Source organism: Diabrotica virgifera, chromosome 10 (genome assembly GCF_917563875.1).
Source record: "Diabrotica virgifera virgifera chromosome 10, PGI_DIABVI_V3a".
Taxonomy (NCBI): Eukaryota; Metazoa; Arthropoda; class Insecta; order Coleoptera; family Chrysomelidae; genus Diabrotica; species Diabrotica virgifera.
This window is the reverse complement of record NC_065452.1, coordinates 93093407-93111771: the sequence shown is the minus strand read 5'-3', so window position 1 is coordinate 93111771 and position 18365 is coordinate 93093407. Positions and strand designations below refer to the sequence as shown.

General features: G+C 34.4%; 1 protein-coding gene across 7 annotated transcripts in view; it reads right to left on the bottom strand.

Annotated features, from left to right (window-relative positions):
• Nucleotides 1–18365, bottom strand: part of LOC126893461 (filamin-A) — a 510728-nt gene that overhangs the window by 45037 nt on the left and 447326 nt on the right. For all 7 annotated transcript variants that reach the window (XM_050663672.1, XM_050663673.1, XM_050663674.1 and 4 more), the window contains 3 exons: nucleotides 12037–12145; nucleotides 11641–11805; nucleotides 11316–11555 (listed from right to left, as the gene is read on the bottom strand). In XM_050663672.1, the coding sequence (XP_050519629.1) occupies nucleotides 11316–11555; nucleotides 11641–11805; nucleotides 12037–12145 (514 nt within the window). The remainder of the gene's footprint in view (nucleotides 1–11315; nucleotides 11556–11640; nucleotides 11806–12036; nucleotides 12146–18365) is intronic.

Genomic DNA, 18365 nt, shown 5'->3' with positions numbered 1-18365 from the left:
CAGGGTGTCCCATTCAAAAAAACGAAGTTATAAGCAACTTCCGGTATAACCGAAAGTACCAAATAGATGAAAATATTTTCATTAAATAGATCAGTCTTCAAGACCCCTTTATTCCAATTTTCATGATTCAGTTGCTTTTAGTTCCCGAGATATTTCTAATAGGTTCTTTATCTGCCTCACCCTGTATAGAGCAGAAAAATAAGTACCTTGCGATACGCAATTGATATCGATTATACTATACTAAATTTACAATCAAGATGCAGTAGAAATAAACAAACCAAGACACGTTAAATACTAGAAGAAGCATCCCGAATCATAATTTACAATGTATATACATTGTAAATCCCAAATAATGATTTCCAAAGTTTATACATTGTAAATTATGATTCGGGAGTGCTCCTAGTAGCATTTAACGTGTCTTGGTTTGTTTATTACTACTGCATCTTGAATGTAAATTTAGTATAGCAGCGAATGAAGTCGAAATGATTATCATCACCAAAACGGTTAAAACGGATAAGCAAAGATTTCGGACTTTAGATCAAGGAGATATTTATGCCGTCCTAGGTTTTGATCAGACTGTGCTTATAAAATTTTTCTCAAACCTTTTAACTTTAAGCAAGAGTAGCTTTCTCTACAATTAAATTAAAAAATATAAGTGTATTCTTTAGGAGAAAGAACCTTCTCTCGCCATGTGCAAATATCTTCTTCGTTAAGTTCATACAGAAAGTTTTTTCTCATAGATTTAAAGAGAAGATATATCACATCACCACACGTCATTATCTTAAGCAACAGACAACACAATATATTATCTAAAAATAATTTTCATTATTCGTCATTTGACGATTTTATTGATAATTAAAATTATGTAAAATCTTTTTTCTAAATCCAGCCCTGAGTCTATTTATCAACAGAAACATTAATGAAATGTAATTAATTAGGTTAAGTAACCATCTGGTGGTTATAAAATTCCAAAGGGAATCACAACTAATTCTTTGTTGTGTCTTATCTGCAATGTGTATAACTAAATATACACAGAAACAGTCTAGCTTATTTCGACTTAATAGTAATTGATAACTAAATAATATTTTTACATCATAAACGTCAAATTTCTTCTCAACAACTGTCACTGTTCGGATAATTTAACAGAATGAACAAATATCTGAAATACATAAGTAATAAATTAATATATTTCACTTTTATGAAATACGTAATGGTTGTTACAAATTCTTTTCATTTTTTTAAAAAGAAACGTTTTCGCAACCAAGCCCTGTCTCCTCTGACCAAACTATGAAGACGTCCTCCTCCGCGGACACAACATCCAACATCCACCAGATAGACATCGATACCACCAGTGATACACAATGAATCTACTGCCACCAACCAAAAAACAAACAACGTCTTGAGGAGGTGACAGACACATATAACATGACAAAGCGCAACAACGCAACAAAGACAAAATATTGCAAACCAAATGGACATTATGAAGCTGCAAGCTCACAAACGTCTAGTCCCAAGCCAGACGTGCGCTTGTAGTACGTGCCCACTTTGATAAGGAATTTTTTTTTGCAATAAAACGTTGAGAGTCGACATAAAAATGCGCATGCTTGGATGTTACATATTATTTAGTATCCGTCTACACAGTATAGAAGCAGCGACTCATGAGTAGCCCCGGCGCAAATTGAACCTAAGCGAGTCACAACCTGCGCCGGCGGGACGGGTGACCCGTGCATTTATTTTTCTAGCGTGCCGCATATTGAACACAAGCCAACCCAACCGTTGGCTATCGACATGGCGAATAGAGACGGGCAAAATCAGTGCGGACATGTAACGGTTACTTTTGATACCGGTTCTCAGTCGTACTGAGTACAAATACTGATAACAAAATCCTGATGTATCTGATCCTTGTACTGAATTGAGTAGGCAACTAAAAAACGGTAGTTCCGTACTTGTAACTAGTAACGTTTTAAAAATATCTTACACGTCCCTAGTAGTCGTAGCGGTATGACTTTCGAAAACATCGAATTTGATCATAAGCGGGTGAATAAAAAGATATCTTACACTGAGTATTTTATTTCTACATACCTTTATACTAACAAGCATACGTTAAACACTGCATTGATTGTGATTGCAAAAACGGTTCGCATATTCAGTGCGGACATGTAACGGTTACTTTTGATACCAGTTCTAAGTGGTACTGATTACAAAATATCTGATCCTTGTACTGGTACTGAATTGAGTAGGCAACTTAAAATCGGTAGTTCCGTACTTGTAACTACATAGTAACGTTTTAAAAATATCTTACACGTCCCTAAAATAGTAGTCGTAGCGGTATGACTTTCGAAAACATCGAATTTAATCATAAGCGGGTGCATAAAAAGATATCTTATACTGAGTATTTTATTTCTACATACCTTTATAATAACAAGCGTAAGTTAAACACTGCATTGATTGTGATTGCAAAAACGGTTCGCCTGTTTTAAATAAGATTTTTTCTGATTATATATTTTGCTAAAATATTAAATAACACAAAAAATACAATTCACAACCATCATTTAATTTTTAACGATAAACAAAAGTCTAATAAATATATGATGACAAGTTTGAAATTGATCGACGTTGTCGATAACAGTGTCATTAACAGATATTTTTAAATACCATGAATCATTTTCCAATGATTGTGTGGATTTAGAAATACATACTAAACAATTTTTTGACCTGTAAAAAGGAGATTATAATTAAGATACATTATGGTACTCCTTATTTTTCAAATAATATGCTCTTGTAAACGCATAACTTTGATTTATTGGCTAAAACTACAATAGATACGTCACAAGAAATTAAAAATAATTAACATGTAATAAATTCAATGTTTTAATCAGATATACTCGTATTATATTCCCTACTATTACAATAAAATATTAAAACGAATAAACGAAAACTTGTAGAGTAGGGCTAATTGATATAACAGAGCAATAAAATGTTATTCATAAAGATAGTGTGAAATATATCGCCGCTTATTTATTTCAGATACTTCCATCTCGCAAACAAAAACACGTAAAAATAAACATCTGGCGGTGAGTCACCCGTCCCAAGGCCCAGAAAACTGTACGCTGACGACAGGCCTTCCCACGCGAGACCTGCGAACGCATGAACTGATAGTAGGATGCGCAGAACGGTCTACGCAGTCCGCCGACGCAGGTTGTGTCTGGCTTAGGTTCAATTTGCGCCGGGGCTAAATCGATGAGGAGAAAGTGGAAGTTTTCGAGATGTGGCATTACAGAAGAATTCTGAGAATATCTTACGTGGACAAAGTCACGAATGAAGAGTCTTGCAAAGACTCTCAGAAACAGAACTGAATACTGAAATCAAGATACGAAACCCCCATTATCTTGGCCACGTGATTAGAGGAACAAAATACCAGCGGCTGCAGAATATCATATAGGGAAAGAGTTTAGGAAAGCGTAGGGGTGGAAGGCGACGCATGTCGTGGCTGCACCATAGTATTAAAAACAATTTGACACTCTCGTAGTGACACTCTCACTCGTCGGCGCCTTTGTGGTTTTTGAAGACTCGTTTTGTAGAGGCAGCCATCTTCTTATCTGTCATCTGAGGCAAAAAGTTACGACCGGATTGGCTCAATGAAAAATCTGGTAATCAGTATTACTAAAAGCCTATTGTAGGGCTTAGGGTTAGAATTATTAGACGAATTAAATAGGTCAAATAAATTATCAAATCTTTGAATGATTTCAGTAGTTCCAACAGCTTCAAGAGGAAACATTAAAACGAATGTACAAGGTAAATAAAACCAGCAGTAACTGTGCTACTACGCACCTGAGTTGCTAGTCAAACCTTCAAGATTGAAGGTATGCAGAAGAGCAATGAGTTCTGTGACTTTTCTTCGCAATCTGTCTGCGCGGAAAAAAATGCGCGATTTCATCAAGGTCATAGAATGTAATTTCTGTTTGTTATAGATACTGGGGCTGCGCAGTCTCAGTGAGTTGTTTAATTGCTCGTCTAACCAGCTGTTTAGAGCAGCTGTAAGCAAATTACAAGTAGTAATGATAATTGCCAACCTTCGAAAGAAGACGGCAGCTTAAGAAGAAGATTGATCTAAGCTATTTCGAATGCTAACAAAAGTCTTCATCGAATTCTTAAATGGACATACAGTGCCTCATGAATGGAAAATGGCTTATATCTCATCTATCCATAAGAAAGGAGATAAGCGAAACTGCGAAAATTACAGGGGAATTTCGGTGACCAGCACACTCAGTAGACTCTATGGTAGAATACTGGAGACCTAATAGAGTCCGAATATAGCCAATATGAAGAAGAAGAACAAGGGGGCTTTATAGCTGGCCGCTCCTGTACAGACAACGTATTTAGTTTAAAACAAATTATAGAGAAAAAAACATCCAGCAACAGAGAAGTGCACCTGACATTCGTTGACTTACAAAAAGCTTATGATAACATACCCTTAAATAAGATGTGGGAAGTTCTACATTCTTCACCAGTAAGCTACACTCTCATCAATGCATTAAAAAAATCTATATGCAGGATCACGTTCACGAGTAAAGATAGGAAACTCACTTACTAACAGCTTTCCAGTAACTAAGGGGCTTAGACAAGGATGTTGCGTATCTCCGACCCTATTTAAAATCTATGTTGCAGCAGCACTTAAAGGTTGGAAGAGGAAAGTAAATGGAATGGGCATCGAGCTAAACAATACATGCCTCTACACGTTCCAGTTCGCGGACGACCAGGTCGTAATAGCAAACGACAGGGAAGACATAGAATACCTGATGCGTAAGTTGGTCGAGGAATATTCAAGATGGGGATTGGACGTCAATATAGATAAAACAAAGTACTTATGTGTTGGTTCAGAAGAGAACGATATTCATCTTACTATGAAAAATAATCAAAAAATTAAAGCCTGCCAAGATTATAAATATCTAGCAGTAACATTTGATAAAACTGGAACTGATGACAAAGAAATTACTTCCAGAATTATACAAGTAAAAAGAGCAATCCGATGTCTCAATAATATTCTTTGGAGTACTCAAATATCGAATAAGAGAAAATTTAATATCTACGAGACTATGATTAAGAGCAGTTTATTATATGATGCAGAAACTTGGAGGCTTACAGAAAAAAAAAACAAAAACAAAATTGAAGTAGTGGAAATGGATGCAATCAGAAGGTCATTACGTATATCCAGAAGAGAACATATCAGAAATGAAGACATTAAAAATCGAATGGGAATAGAAGGAACAATAATGAAAGATATAGAGAGAAGACAACTGATCTGGTATGGACACGTAAACAGAATGAATGACGAGAGACTTCCAAAACAATGTCTGGAATGGCAACCTCCTGAACATCGGAAGCGAGGGAGACCGAAAGTTAATTGGACCACCGGCATCCGGAAAGTGATGAGCGCGCGAGACCTCAGGGATGACCTGTGGCAAAATAGGAAGGAATGGAATTTGGGAATCGGACAACGCCGCAAGACGTTCTAAACCGATCATATATTGAGGCCATGAGAGCCAGAGTGGCCTAATTGATTTTGACATTACTTTACTTAAACAAAGAAGATCAGAAGCTAACAATATCTGATTGTTTTAGTAGTTTTACGTTGACCAATAATCAATATTGGTCAACATACAATTACTAAAACAATCGGACATTGATAGCTTTTGATCATTTTCTTTGTTTAAGTAAAGTAATGTTAAAATCAGTTAGGCCACTCTGGCTCTCATGGCCTCAATATACTTTTCTAAAGAGCTTTGTTGTTGATTTATTGTTCTAGAACAAACTTAGGTGAAAATATTGGCTAAAGAGTGAAGCCGTGTTTTCCGTGAAAATGATCGATGCGCTGAAACAAAAATGGCGGCCATCGGCAACATAAATTAAAAAAAAAATAAAATTAATACAGTTTTGTACTCTCTATAGACTTAAGTTTAAAAGGTAGAAAATTTAAGAATATTAAAAAATAGTCAAGCAGCCGTTTTCGGACCAGCTGGCTTGGATTGACCCTCAAGCAAAATACAGGAAAAAAAATTTTCGTAACGAAATAAACGAAAAGCAAAAAAGTGTATTTTAAAAACGAAAAAACCAAATTGCCTTTACGCAAGACATTAAAAATAGGAAAATAGGTATTCTCGATTTCCTTCTATATATAGATTTCTTCTACTAAATTATTATAAAATTAAATGTTCTTAATATTTTGTAAATAAAGCAGAAGTGTTGGGACGTTCTATAAATAATAGTTTGATAATAACGTGGAAAAAGTAATTTAATTATACAATTTCCTGTATTTTCAGAAACGTAGCAATTAGATATAAATAGCTGTCAGAATAGCATGCATTCTTAGTCAGAAGGTACACCTAATTATTATTTTCGTCGCATAGAATTCATTAAGTATGATACGGCACAGTTGCCGCAAGTCATCCATGAATTTGAAATTTGGGTCAGTATGTTTGGGTCGTAAAATTACAAAATTATACTTCACACCACAAATATTTTATAGTTTATAGAATTGTAGGATTATCTATTTAAACCTTTTCTAAGACAAAATTTAAAACAGCAGTGGCACTCTGCTGCTATAATAATATACAGGGTGATTGATTAATGTGAGGACGCTCAGTAGATATGTTATAGTAAAATATACTGTTACGCAGTTACCGTCTGCCAGCCTCCTAGTCAAGAAACCTTGGCGCCACATACCTAACGGTGTACCTTCCACACCTTTCTCGAACTTGTACCTACGTTTCAATATGGTTTGGAACAGCGGCAAAATAAACGGTGCAATGAAGGATATCCTACTGTTTTCCAGAACAGGGGTGGACTAAGTATAAATAGACTAATTGTGTTAACACGGACTCGGTGATATTTTTCAATATGGTTTGGAACAGCGGCAAAATAAACGGTGCAATGAAGAATATTCTACTGTTTTCCAGAACAGGGGTGGACTAAGTATAAATAGACTAATTGTGTTAACACCGACTCGGTGATATTTTGACTTTAACAGTATGTATGTATATATCGGTTTTAGAACGTCTTTCGACGTTGTCGGATGCCTAACTTCCACGTTCTTCTATCATCCCATTGGCTATCTCTAAGATCCCTTGTACTCGTTGCTTTGGTTACCCCTCCTTTCCATGTCTTTTTGGGTCTTCCTCGTTTTTTGCGGTTTGGTGGTACCCACTGCATGATCTTTTTGGGCAATCTTGTGTCTTCCATTCTTTGAACATGACCATACCAAATCAACTGTTTCCTCTCGATGTCTGTTGTTAAGTAACCATCTACTCCAATTCGTCGTCTTACTTCCTCATTTCGAAATCTTTCCCTACGGGATATATCTAACAATTTTCTAAACACATCCATTTCTACAGCTTCTAATTTTTTCCTGTTGTTCTCGGTTATTCTCCAATTTTCTGCTCCGTAAAGTAGGCTGCTTTTAATAAGTGTTTCATAGATATTGTATTTTCGCTGTATTCCTATTTCGGAGCTCCAAAGTATTCCATTTAGGCAGCCAATTGTTCTTCTAGCTTGTGTTACCCTTTTCTTTCTTTCCTCATCGTCTTTTCCCGTTCTATCGAAGATTACTCCCAGGTACGTGTATTCACTACAGGATGTGATTTGTTCATTATCCTCTAGTTCGATATTGGATAGCTCAGCTCCTATGGGTAGGTATTTAGTTTTTTCCACATTAATTTCCAAGCCCCACTGTTCATATTCCTCCTTGAGTTTTCTTGCCATATACTGTAGGTCGTCTTTATCATTAGCTATGATGACTTGGTCATCAGCAAATTGTAAGGTATATAAACAAACCTCTCCGAGGTCTATACCCATACCGTGGCATTTACGTTTCCACTGGTTTAGTGCTTTTGCAACATATATCTTGAACAAGCATTTAACAATTACTATAACGTGCATTTTAACAGTGCACGTTATAATTATTGTTAAATAAATTGTAGATATAAATTATATGTTTTTAGTACATTTTTAGGGGGCATTTAAAAAAATTAAACCAATAAATATTACGTAAAAATCATATTAAGTTTAACGCCCTCTATAATAAAATTACAATGAAGTATGGGAACTACACTCGCGATCATAAAAAGCGGGTCACTCGATGAGTTATTCAAGTTAGATGTCTTGAATTATCTAAACCTGTTGTCCGATTTAAGTGATTTTTTTAGTATGTTATAGCTTTATTCTTTAGCAATATCTCCATAATAATATTGTTGCTAGACAGGTAAATTGTCATTGTATACCGGGTGTAACAATCATACTGTGTTTATTCCTCAAAGTTCGAAACACCCGAGGGAATGTTTTAGCATAGATAAAATATTGAAATTAAAACTAGATTGTAGCCTTAGGCTTTCTTAACATTTTTTTTTTGATTTATTTGTTTATGTTGGATCATAAAAAAGTTAGGCACCTTAACAACTAACCATGTTCTTCATCAATACAGGGTGTTTCTAAATAAGTGCGACAAACTTTAAGGGGCAATTCTGCATGAAAAAATAATTACCGCTTGCTTTATAAACGTATGACCGCAAATTCTTCGCTTTCGAGATACGGGATGTTGAATTTTTTCTTACAAACTGACAATTTATTTATTGCTCTAAAACCGGTTGAGAATGCAAATGAAATTTGGTAGGTGTTAAGAGGTAGTTATGGCGCATTTTTTGACATACAATTAACAATGTTATATTCACCGTTGGCGTGCATACGGGATGTATTTAAAATGTTTGTACCCGTATGCACGCCAATGGTGAATATAGAATTATTAAGTGTATGTCAAAAAATCCACAATAACTGCCTCTTAAAACCTACCAAATTTCATTTGCATATCTCTATTGGTATTAGAGCAATAAATAAATCGTCAATTTGTAAGAAAAATTTCAACATACCGTATCTCGAAAATGAAGCATTTGCGGACATATGTTTATAAAGCAAACTGTCATTATTTTTTAATACAGAATTACCCCTTAAAGTTTGTCGCACTTATTTAGAAACACCCTGTATTGATGAAGAACATGGCTAGTTATTAACGTGCTTAACTTTTTTATTATCCAATATAAACAAATAAATCAAGAAAGAAAATATTAGGAGAGCCTAAGGCTACAATTGAGTTTTAATTTCAATATATTATCTATGCTAAAACATTCCACAGGGTGTTCCGAACTTTTAGGAATAAACACATTATGATTGTTACACCCGGTATACAATGACAATTTACCGGTCTAGCAACAATATTATTATAGCGATATTGCTAAAGAATAAGGCTATAACATATTAAAAAAATCACTCAAATCGGACAACAGGTTTAGAAAATTCGAGACACCTAACTTGAATAACTCATCGAGTGACCCGCTTTTTATGATCGCGAGTGTATGTATAAGCTATTTGGAGGACAAAGAGATAGCAACACAAACCATTTTCATTTCCAATAATGACACGAGCCGTCTCACCGTTCCTCGGAGAGCACGTTAAGCCGTCGGTCCCCCTGGGCTAGTGTACATCGGCACTAGTTACTTAAAACAGGGTTAAAGATGAAAATGGCGCCGGAACTGTCCGAAAGGATCTCCCCGGCAAAAATGCCATACAATATTATTATTATTATTACTACTACTACTACATGTCGGTTTATAACGTTCTCCTCCATTTTCTGACTTCCAATCACCACTTCCTCCTGCTGTTCCATAGATCCTCTTCTATATTTCTTTCTCTCAGCTCTTTGTCTATTCCTTCGCTTCAACTTTTTCTCGGTCTATCTCGTCTTCTCTTTCCTTCTGGTTGCGAATTTAGTATTACCTTTGGTATCCGTTGTTCATCCATTCTTTGCATATGTCAGAACTAGATACGTTGTTTTGTTGATAAGCCATCCGTGATTGTTCGTTTGATTCCCATTATTTCTCTAATGCGTTTTTCAAAAATTTATTTCCGTTGCTCTCAGCGTTACCAGTGTTCTTACTTTCAGAGGCCATACCTCAGCTGTATGGAGTGACATTTTTCACTATAGTCTCATATATCTCCATATATCTCTTTTTATTTTCTTTGTTGATGTATTGGTCCCATAAACTACTGTTTAACATTGTGATGGCATTTCTACCTGCTCGTGTCTCTTTCTCTTATGGCTTTGTCTAATGTTCCATGGTGCGAAATATTGATACCTAGGTATTGGTTATAGAGGACCGTTATAACGGTCCTCGAATACGCCTTTAAAATGCTAAAGTGGGAAAATAAAGGAATAAAAATAGATGGAGAAATGCTCAATCATCTGCGTTTTGCCGACGATATAGTACTTACTATCGAAGATCTGGATGAAGCACACCAAATGCTACAAGAATTAGAAAACGTATCTTTAACAATAGGTCTAAAAATGAACATCAGTAATACCAAATTTATGACAAATTTAGTTCCCAGCGAACACCTAACCATCCAAAATCAAGTGGCAGAATTGACAGAAAAGTACATATATCTCGGCCATGAAATCAGAATAGGCATGGATAATCAGACTTGCGAATTTCAACGACGAATAACACTTGCTTGGGCGGCGTATGGTTCACTAAGAGACATCTTTAAGAGCAACATCCCGATAGCTATGAAACGGAAGACATTTGACCAATGTGTTCTTGCTATTATGACATACGGAGCAGAAACTCTCACGCTCACAAAAACAACAGCACTAAAAATGCACAAAGGCGCAAGGAAAGATCGATTCTCGGCGTGACAAAAAAAAAAGACAAAATAAGGAACCAAGACCTGAGGAAAAGAACAGGTGTCACTGATGTCGTCGAACGTATAGCCAGGCTGAAATGGAATTGGGCAGGTCACATAGCGAGACTGAAAGACTCAAGATTGACCAGAAAACTAATTGACTGGCGCCCACGAGAAGACAAACGCAGCAGAGGACGACCACCAACACGCTGGATGGACGACATTAAACGGATATCCAAGAAATGGCAACAAGACGCACAGAACCGTGGAGAGTGGCGAAAAATGGGAGAGACTTATGTCCAGCAGTGGAAAGAAGAGGTTGCATGATGATGATGATGATGAGGTATTGATAGTCGCAGCAGTGCTTTATCGTGGTCATGTCATCTAATATGAGATCTTTATGTTCTCCTCCAATGCACAAGTATTCGGTTTTCGCTTTATTCACTTCTAGACCCCATATATCATACTCTGTAATTAATTGTCGGGCCATATAGTTTAAATCGCCATAATCTTGTCATAAAATTTGTCCCAACTTCGATTATTTTTTTTATCACACATAACTTTTTAAAATAAATAATTTGACTTACCGGGTTCTGATACTTTGTATGAAACATCGCACGAACCATCTTTGCGGTCAGAGAAGTTGATCTCAGCTTTGCTAGGTCCTTCAACTGAAATGGCCAATTGACCACTGCCAGCTTCTCTAGTCCAGACATTAAATTCGTTTAGTTCACCTTGTTCACCTCTTTCTAAGCCAGCACCTCCTGCTTTTACCAAGTGAGCTCCGTGATCTCTGTATGGACCTACAGTAAATTGGAATGGAGAGCCTGAAAACAAAAGGAACAATATTATTATACATTTTTTACCCGAAAAGAATTGATAAAAATTAATTTATAGAGAGAGATAGCTTACCAGGTATATGAATGTCCTTGTATCTGACTGAGACAGTGTGAACTCCTAATTCTTTGGGTACGAAGTGGACAGCATACAACCCATCTTTGACTTCATTAATTTCTGCATCTTCTGTTACACCACCAGGTGACGTTACAGTAGCGCTTAAATCAAATGAAGTGATGCCTGGAGAAACAGATAAAAAATTAAAAACATTTTAGAATTACTTATGTAGATACAAATAGGTATGAGTGCAAAAAGCCGAAATTGGTGCAAAAAGCCAAAGGGGGTAAAGTAAAGGGGTAGTATTCAAATATTTTTAAAGCAATTTATTAAAATAAGCTCTTGCAACAATCTAGGCCAAAACAGAATGTCCAGATTGTATGTTACACAATTTACAAATAAATTAAAACATACCAGGCATTTTGAATGTCAATTTACACTGGCTACCGACTTCAGTGACTGGTACAGCTTCCCTCTGCCTTTGGATCTTCTCACGTTGTCTGTTTGAACCTTCACCAGTGACCTATAAAAGAAATATAAAATGTTAACTTTGTGTAGTTTAAATCTCTAACATAATAATATAATGTTGATCTTTAGTATATCGACGGCCTAATTAACAAACCACGTAACTCACATTATCCTGTTTTTACAGGAGCAACAAAAAACTAAATAACTTTGAAAAAGTAGGCCTTACTGATTTTATATTTTTAAAAACACTAATATAAATATAATTCTAATATCAGTAGGATCTTTTCTTTGTATAAATATACGTAATATAATTCTTTATTGGAGTTAGGAGTTTTTCCAGTTTTAGATAAGGAGTTACGTGGTATTACTTTAGCGGATACGCGGTTTGCAAACTTTCCATTAGGGAGTTAAGTGGATTTAAACCTAATATTCTATTAATTTGAACTACCTTCATTTGACCCAATGTTACAGAATATTATCTACATAGGAGAAATAAAATAAGAACAGTACAACTTGGATTGAAAACGTGTATTACATTTATTTTAAAAGAATACAATGTTTTGTTTCATGGGTAAATTATCATAAAATGAGTGATAATCTTTTGCAATACTTTCTCTTTCTTCAGTGGGTTTCAAAATCTTCTTTATTAATGTGATTTAGCTCGTATGTCCTGCATATATCGCATTGATCCTTTTTTGTCCTGTATAAAGACAAATTCAGGTCCTCGAAGTTCTTGTAAAATCTACAAGAAGAAAGTTGCTTATAATCTTTTGCCTTGCACCAGATTTCTGCATAGAACTGATACAGTTGAGCTTTTGATAATTAATTCGGCTCCAAGTAAATTTTTTTTTGAGCTCGCCCGGCAATAGTGTAATTCCACGTTCGGTAGAGTCAATAAAAATTCTTTCAATGATTCCAATCTTTTGTTTAAATCATTTTGCCTTGACATTATTTTTGCATTTTGTTTCTTTTCTGTATTCTCATTCTTCTTTGTTGGATTCTCATTCGTATTTGGCTCATGTATTAAGTCTTCATCTTTATCTGTGCTATTTTCAAGCCAGTTTTTGACCATCCACTCACCTAAATCCAACGTTGAGAGTAATTTTTTCTTGCACACACGGACTTTAGTCATTTGATCAATAAATAACTACTACTTTAAGGAGTAAGATCGTCTTGATATATTCTTCTCTGATCTATCCCGAGCTCGTTGTGTCAAATCCACATCAGCTGAAGTTTTCACTAACATTTTTCTCTCTTTCCATGTTAACGCCCAAAAGTTGTCAAATATCTTTTTCTCTCCTGTTCTGAAATGTTATGACATTTAAAAGTCGTTCCTTTACATTTGCAAGTGATTTTTTTATCGTTCTGCTTGGTCTAGGAATGTATCCTGTTAATTTCCCATTAGTTAACTTACTTCCCATGCATTCCCTCCCTTGCTCACGTAAAATCTTCGCCTGGTTACACTGCCAGTCATCCTCTGGAATTTGATGTCATTTTTTTCTTTTCCTGTTTGAGAGCTGATCGTTAACAAGAGATAACCTATCTGGTTCCACCATTTCTTGATCGTCAATTCCTGTATGTGATTCATCAATTTCAATCAGGTTTTCCGTAATGTTTTCAACTTGTTCATGTAATTCTCTACCACGGGGCTTTACATAATTCTCAGCTAATGAAACTGTAGGTTTGAGTTTTAGAATTGGTTTATTAGTACCCACTTCAGCAACCTCCACAAGTGTGTCAATACCATCAACACGTACATCTGGTTCTACTATGTCTTGGTCTTCATTTCTTGTATGTGGTACATCCATTTCAATCAGGTGTTCTGTATCACGTTCAACTTTTTTATGTAGTTTTCTATTATGGGGCTTTAAAGGCTTTTTAGCCAAAGCAAAGTTTTGTTTGGATTTTGGAATTTGTTCATTGTATACTTCAGCATATACCACGAAACTGTTTGAATCATCAACACCTAGATCCAACTCTGAAGCATAGTTTGTCTTATCTGCTGTCTCCTTGTCATGACTGCTAGTATTTTTTCCGCATCAAAACTATAACTAGAATAATTATGGTCAACCCATTTAAGGCTACTCAGGGTTTCATCACAGTTTAATTCCTTAACGGCTGTCAGGGCTTCACTCTCTGAAACATCTAAACTTAAAGATAAATTTTCAAAACGCCAACTAGAGTCTCCTACAACTGTATTTATTGGAAATAAGGTGCCGTCATCTTTTACAATGAAAAAACCAGATTGAAAATCATCCCTTCCAACATTTGTGTTGTCTGAAGTTGACTTCGATATTCCCTCTGCTGGAAAAGATTCGTTCTCTTCAAGTGATTTTGTGGTGCATTCTGCTACTATGTCGGTGCATAAACCGGGGTCATCTAAAGTGACTTCATCCTAGGCCTGAACCGGAAGTAAGGTACCATTATTATTCTCTATTAAAGAATCCCAAGTAGCACAATAAAAATATTTTAGTTTTATTTAAGGTTTATAAAGGTATTATTGTGGTAAATAAGAAGACAGTGGTTTTAAAGTTACCTTGTATATATACTGTCAGAACTTTAAAACTGTTAAGCATTCGTCACTAGTTTTAAAGTATCTAATAAGAGTATCAAGTAAGACTAATTAATCTTAATAGATAATTTGTCCTATTGTAGTTTTAAAATGGTTTATTCTCAGTTCACTTTAAAAGTAATTAGTTTTATTAAGAACTTCCGGACTGTTTGGTTTTATTAGATTCTAGTTTATGACTTTTTAGTTTTATTGCAGTTTTAAAGATTCTCCTAATATGACTAATAAAACCTATTATTAAAACTACTTTATCTCAAGACTATTATGTCAGTAAAACATATACCTTAAAACTATTTTTTTTTTGTTTTCTTTAAAGTTGCTTTCTTAAAAGCAATTAGTAGGCTATATTAAAACCAAACGCCCTTAACTGAATCAATTTGGTTATCGTAAAGACTAAACTTCTTATTCATTATTCGTAAATGCTTCTTGTTAGAAACAATAAAACTAAACTCATCCCCTCTTCTTTCGTGTCCAAAATGGTCGGCCATTTGTTTTAGAGCGAAACAGTGGTGTAGTTTGTTGTAAAAAGTGGAAGTACAGTTAGTATGGAAGAAATAAGTCGCAAGTACTTAAAATATAAACGAACTGGTCATTTTAAAAGAAAAATACAACACACATAGTACTACGACGCCTCAATTTTAGGTTAGATTCACATTAAAACCGAGTGGCATTATTGACAGCAGCATTAAAACTAAACAGTTTTAATTCCAAGGCAACCTTACTTTTATTGTAGGATATTTGCTCTTGGAAAGGTATAAAATAAAACCATTTGATCTTGACAATTCTCTGTCGATATACTAAATAGGTTTATTTGGATTTCGGCCATATTGCTTTCTGGAGATGCTGAAAGCCATGATAGATTACAATATATGGCTTACATAAAAATTATAAATAAGCGTCTTAAAGACATAAATTCGATTTATTTTAACATTAAAACATTAAAATTGTAGATAAAATTATTTTTCTTTCAAATTAATATTTTTCGGATTCAATTTTTTTTATTGTTTTTATTTTTTAATCGCCAAAAATCAGAAATTTTATAGCGCGTGAGTTATTTAGACCTATTTTTGTTAACACTATCAATAAATTTCGGTGCGCAAGTGTTTTTCTACCTTGACAGTCCAAAATAACCAAGTACTTTTTATTATTTTATGGTTACAAATACGTATCTACCTATAACACATGTAAAAATTTGTTGGTCTATATGAAGTATATGGGTTTAAAGATGGTTTTTAATATGGTATGGTTTTATGGGTTTTAATATGGTATATTGTCTTTCAAAGTCTCCATTTAAGAAACCTTTTTAGTTTGCTATAAAACTGCCTGCACTTAAAGTATCTTTTAACATGGTTTTAAAAGCACTTTCACAGCAGCTTTAAAACTAGTTGCTTAAGAAAACAAAGTTTTAAGAAGGTTTTTATTTTTGGTTTTATTGACTTCTTTCAGAGTGGGCCCTTTTATGCTGAAAGCGGTTTTATTGCAACCTTAAGGTTTACTTAAAAACCAAACGGTTTTAATTTTAGTTTTATTCTACAGTTTTAAAGCATCCTTAAAAGACTTATTAAACCCGTTCGGTGATACCTGGGATCTGATTTGGAATCACTGCTGTCAACTGCTGTGTTAGCCTCGGGAGTTAAGTTGATTTGTTTCTCTGTTGGTATAAATGTATCGTCTTGAAACGATTTAGCTGCACATTTTGCTAAGTCTAAAATTTTTCTTGTTCTCGAGAACATTTTTCTCCTTCAAACAAAACAAAATCCTGTTAGTGGTCAGCTTTATTTGAAAATCTGACCACTTAACTCCCAGAATTTACACCATTCTTATGTAAACAATAATTGTAAAAACACGTAACTCCGTTATCATTCATCGATAAAGCTCGTAACTCCAAAAAAATGTTTGTTACATAACACGTAACTCCTAATACTAAAAATATTTTGACTTCGTCGTAAAATCCTTATGGTAAAATATGGTCGATAATTATTTAACATGAAACGTATTAAAACTCTATTATATCTACATAATTCAACTGCCACAGTCACCAGGTTTGCATTAACAAATTTCCCACCAAAAAAGATATGTGTTTTTTTTTCAATTTCTAGAATTAGTTAAATTTTTTTGGAGTTTAGTGTTTAGGCAGCAATGCAGAGCTACCATAAGATCATTTTAATAATATTAAAATCCAAAATTCGATTTTTTTGGAGTTACGTGGTTTGTTAATTAGGCCATCGATATAGTGCGTCCATAAAGTAACGCATAAATTCATTATTAGCTAAATAAATAACATTATTAGAAATTCCCGAAACGGGTTGATTTTTATTTTTAAATTAAGATTTTTTGGCGTATGTATCATACTAGTGACGTCATTCACCTGGGCGTGATGACGTAATCGATAATTTTTTAAATGAGAATAGGGATCATGTGATAGCTTATTTGAAAGAGCATTCAATTCTATATTCAGTAATTTAAACATTAACATAATTATTTATAAAGGGTGTCAAATTTTTTTTAATTATATTAATTGAGACAAAAAGAAGAATGTATGTAATTTATTTAATTCAAAATACGTTTTAATGTTGCCAGAAAATAGGAAAAAATATTTATTTGACAAATAAATATTGTTTTTTACTTAAATTCAATATTAAAGCTGTCAGCCACCTGCCTCTTGGCAGTTTGGACATTTCATTTAAGCGAAAATCAGTGTTTATTTTTCAAATAATATTTTTTTCTGTTTTCTGACAGCAGTAAAATGTATTTAGAATTAAATAAATTACATACATTCTTCTTTTTGTGTTAATTAATTTAATTAAAAAAATTTTTTTGGACTTCTTATATAAATAATTATGTTAATGTTTATATTACTGAATAGGTAATTGAATATCCTTTCAAATGAGCTATTACATGACTATTCTCATTTAAAAAATCATCGATTACGTCATCACGCCCAGATCGATGACGTCACTAGACTAGATATATGCCAATAAATCGTAATTTAAAAATAAAAATCGACCTGTTTCGGGAATTTCTAATAATGTTGTTTATTTAGCTAATAATTAATTTATGCGTTACTTTATGGACTCACTGTATAAGGAGGATATTGTTAGAAAATAAAAATTATTAATTCAGTTGCTGAGATTTAAAAAATATAAATTGTACAGTGTAGGTAAGAAATATAATAGAATCACTAAGAGCTGCACGTTTCAACCGTTCTGGGTTTACGGATCGGTTTGAATTTGGTCTGTCCGAACTGCGAAGCGTTTAGTCGGGGAGCAGTTTCTTATTAGAGTGTAATTAAGTGTATCAGTAAGTTGTCGTTCAATCGTTTTCGTGGTCTTCCCACTGATCGTCTTCCTATTGGGGAACCGTCTCTCGCCGTCCTTACTACTTTATTTGTTGTCATGGCTTACGTGGTCATTCCATTCTATTCTTCTGTTTCTTACCCAGGTATTAATGTTATACACCTTGCATCTCCGTCTTATATCTGTACTTCTAGTTCTGTCCCATAGAGTCTTACCATCGATTTTCGAAGGATTTTCATCTCCGCTGTTTCAAGCAATCTTTTTGTCCTGTCTGTGTCAGGTCGTGTTTCTGCAGCATGTGTCATTATTGGTCTGATTACTGTTTTGTAAATTCTATCCTTTATTTCTTTTCCGATATTTTTATTTTTTCCATATTGTTTCATTCAGGCAATCTGCAGATCTGTTTGCTC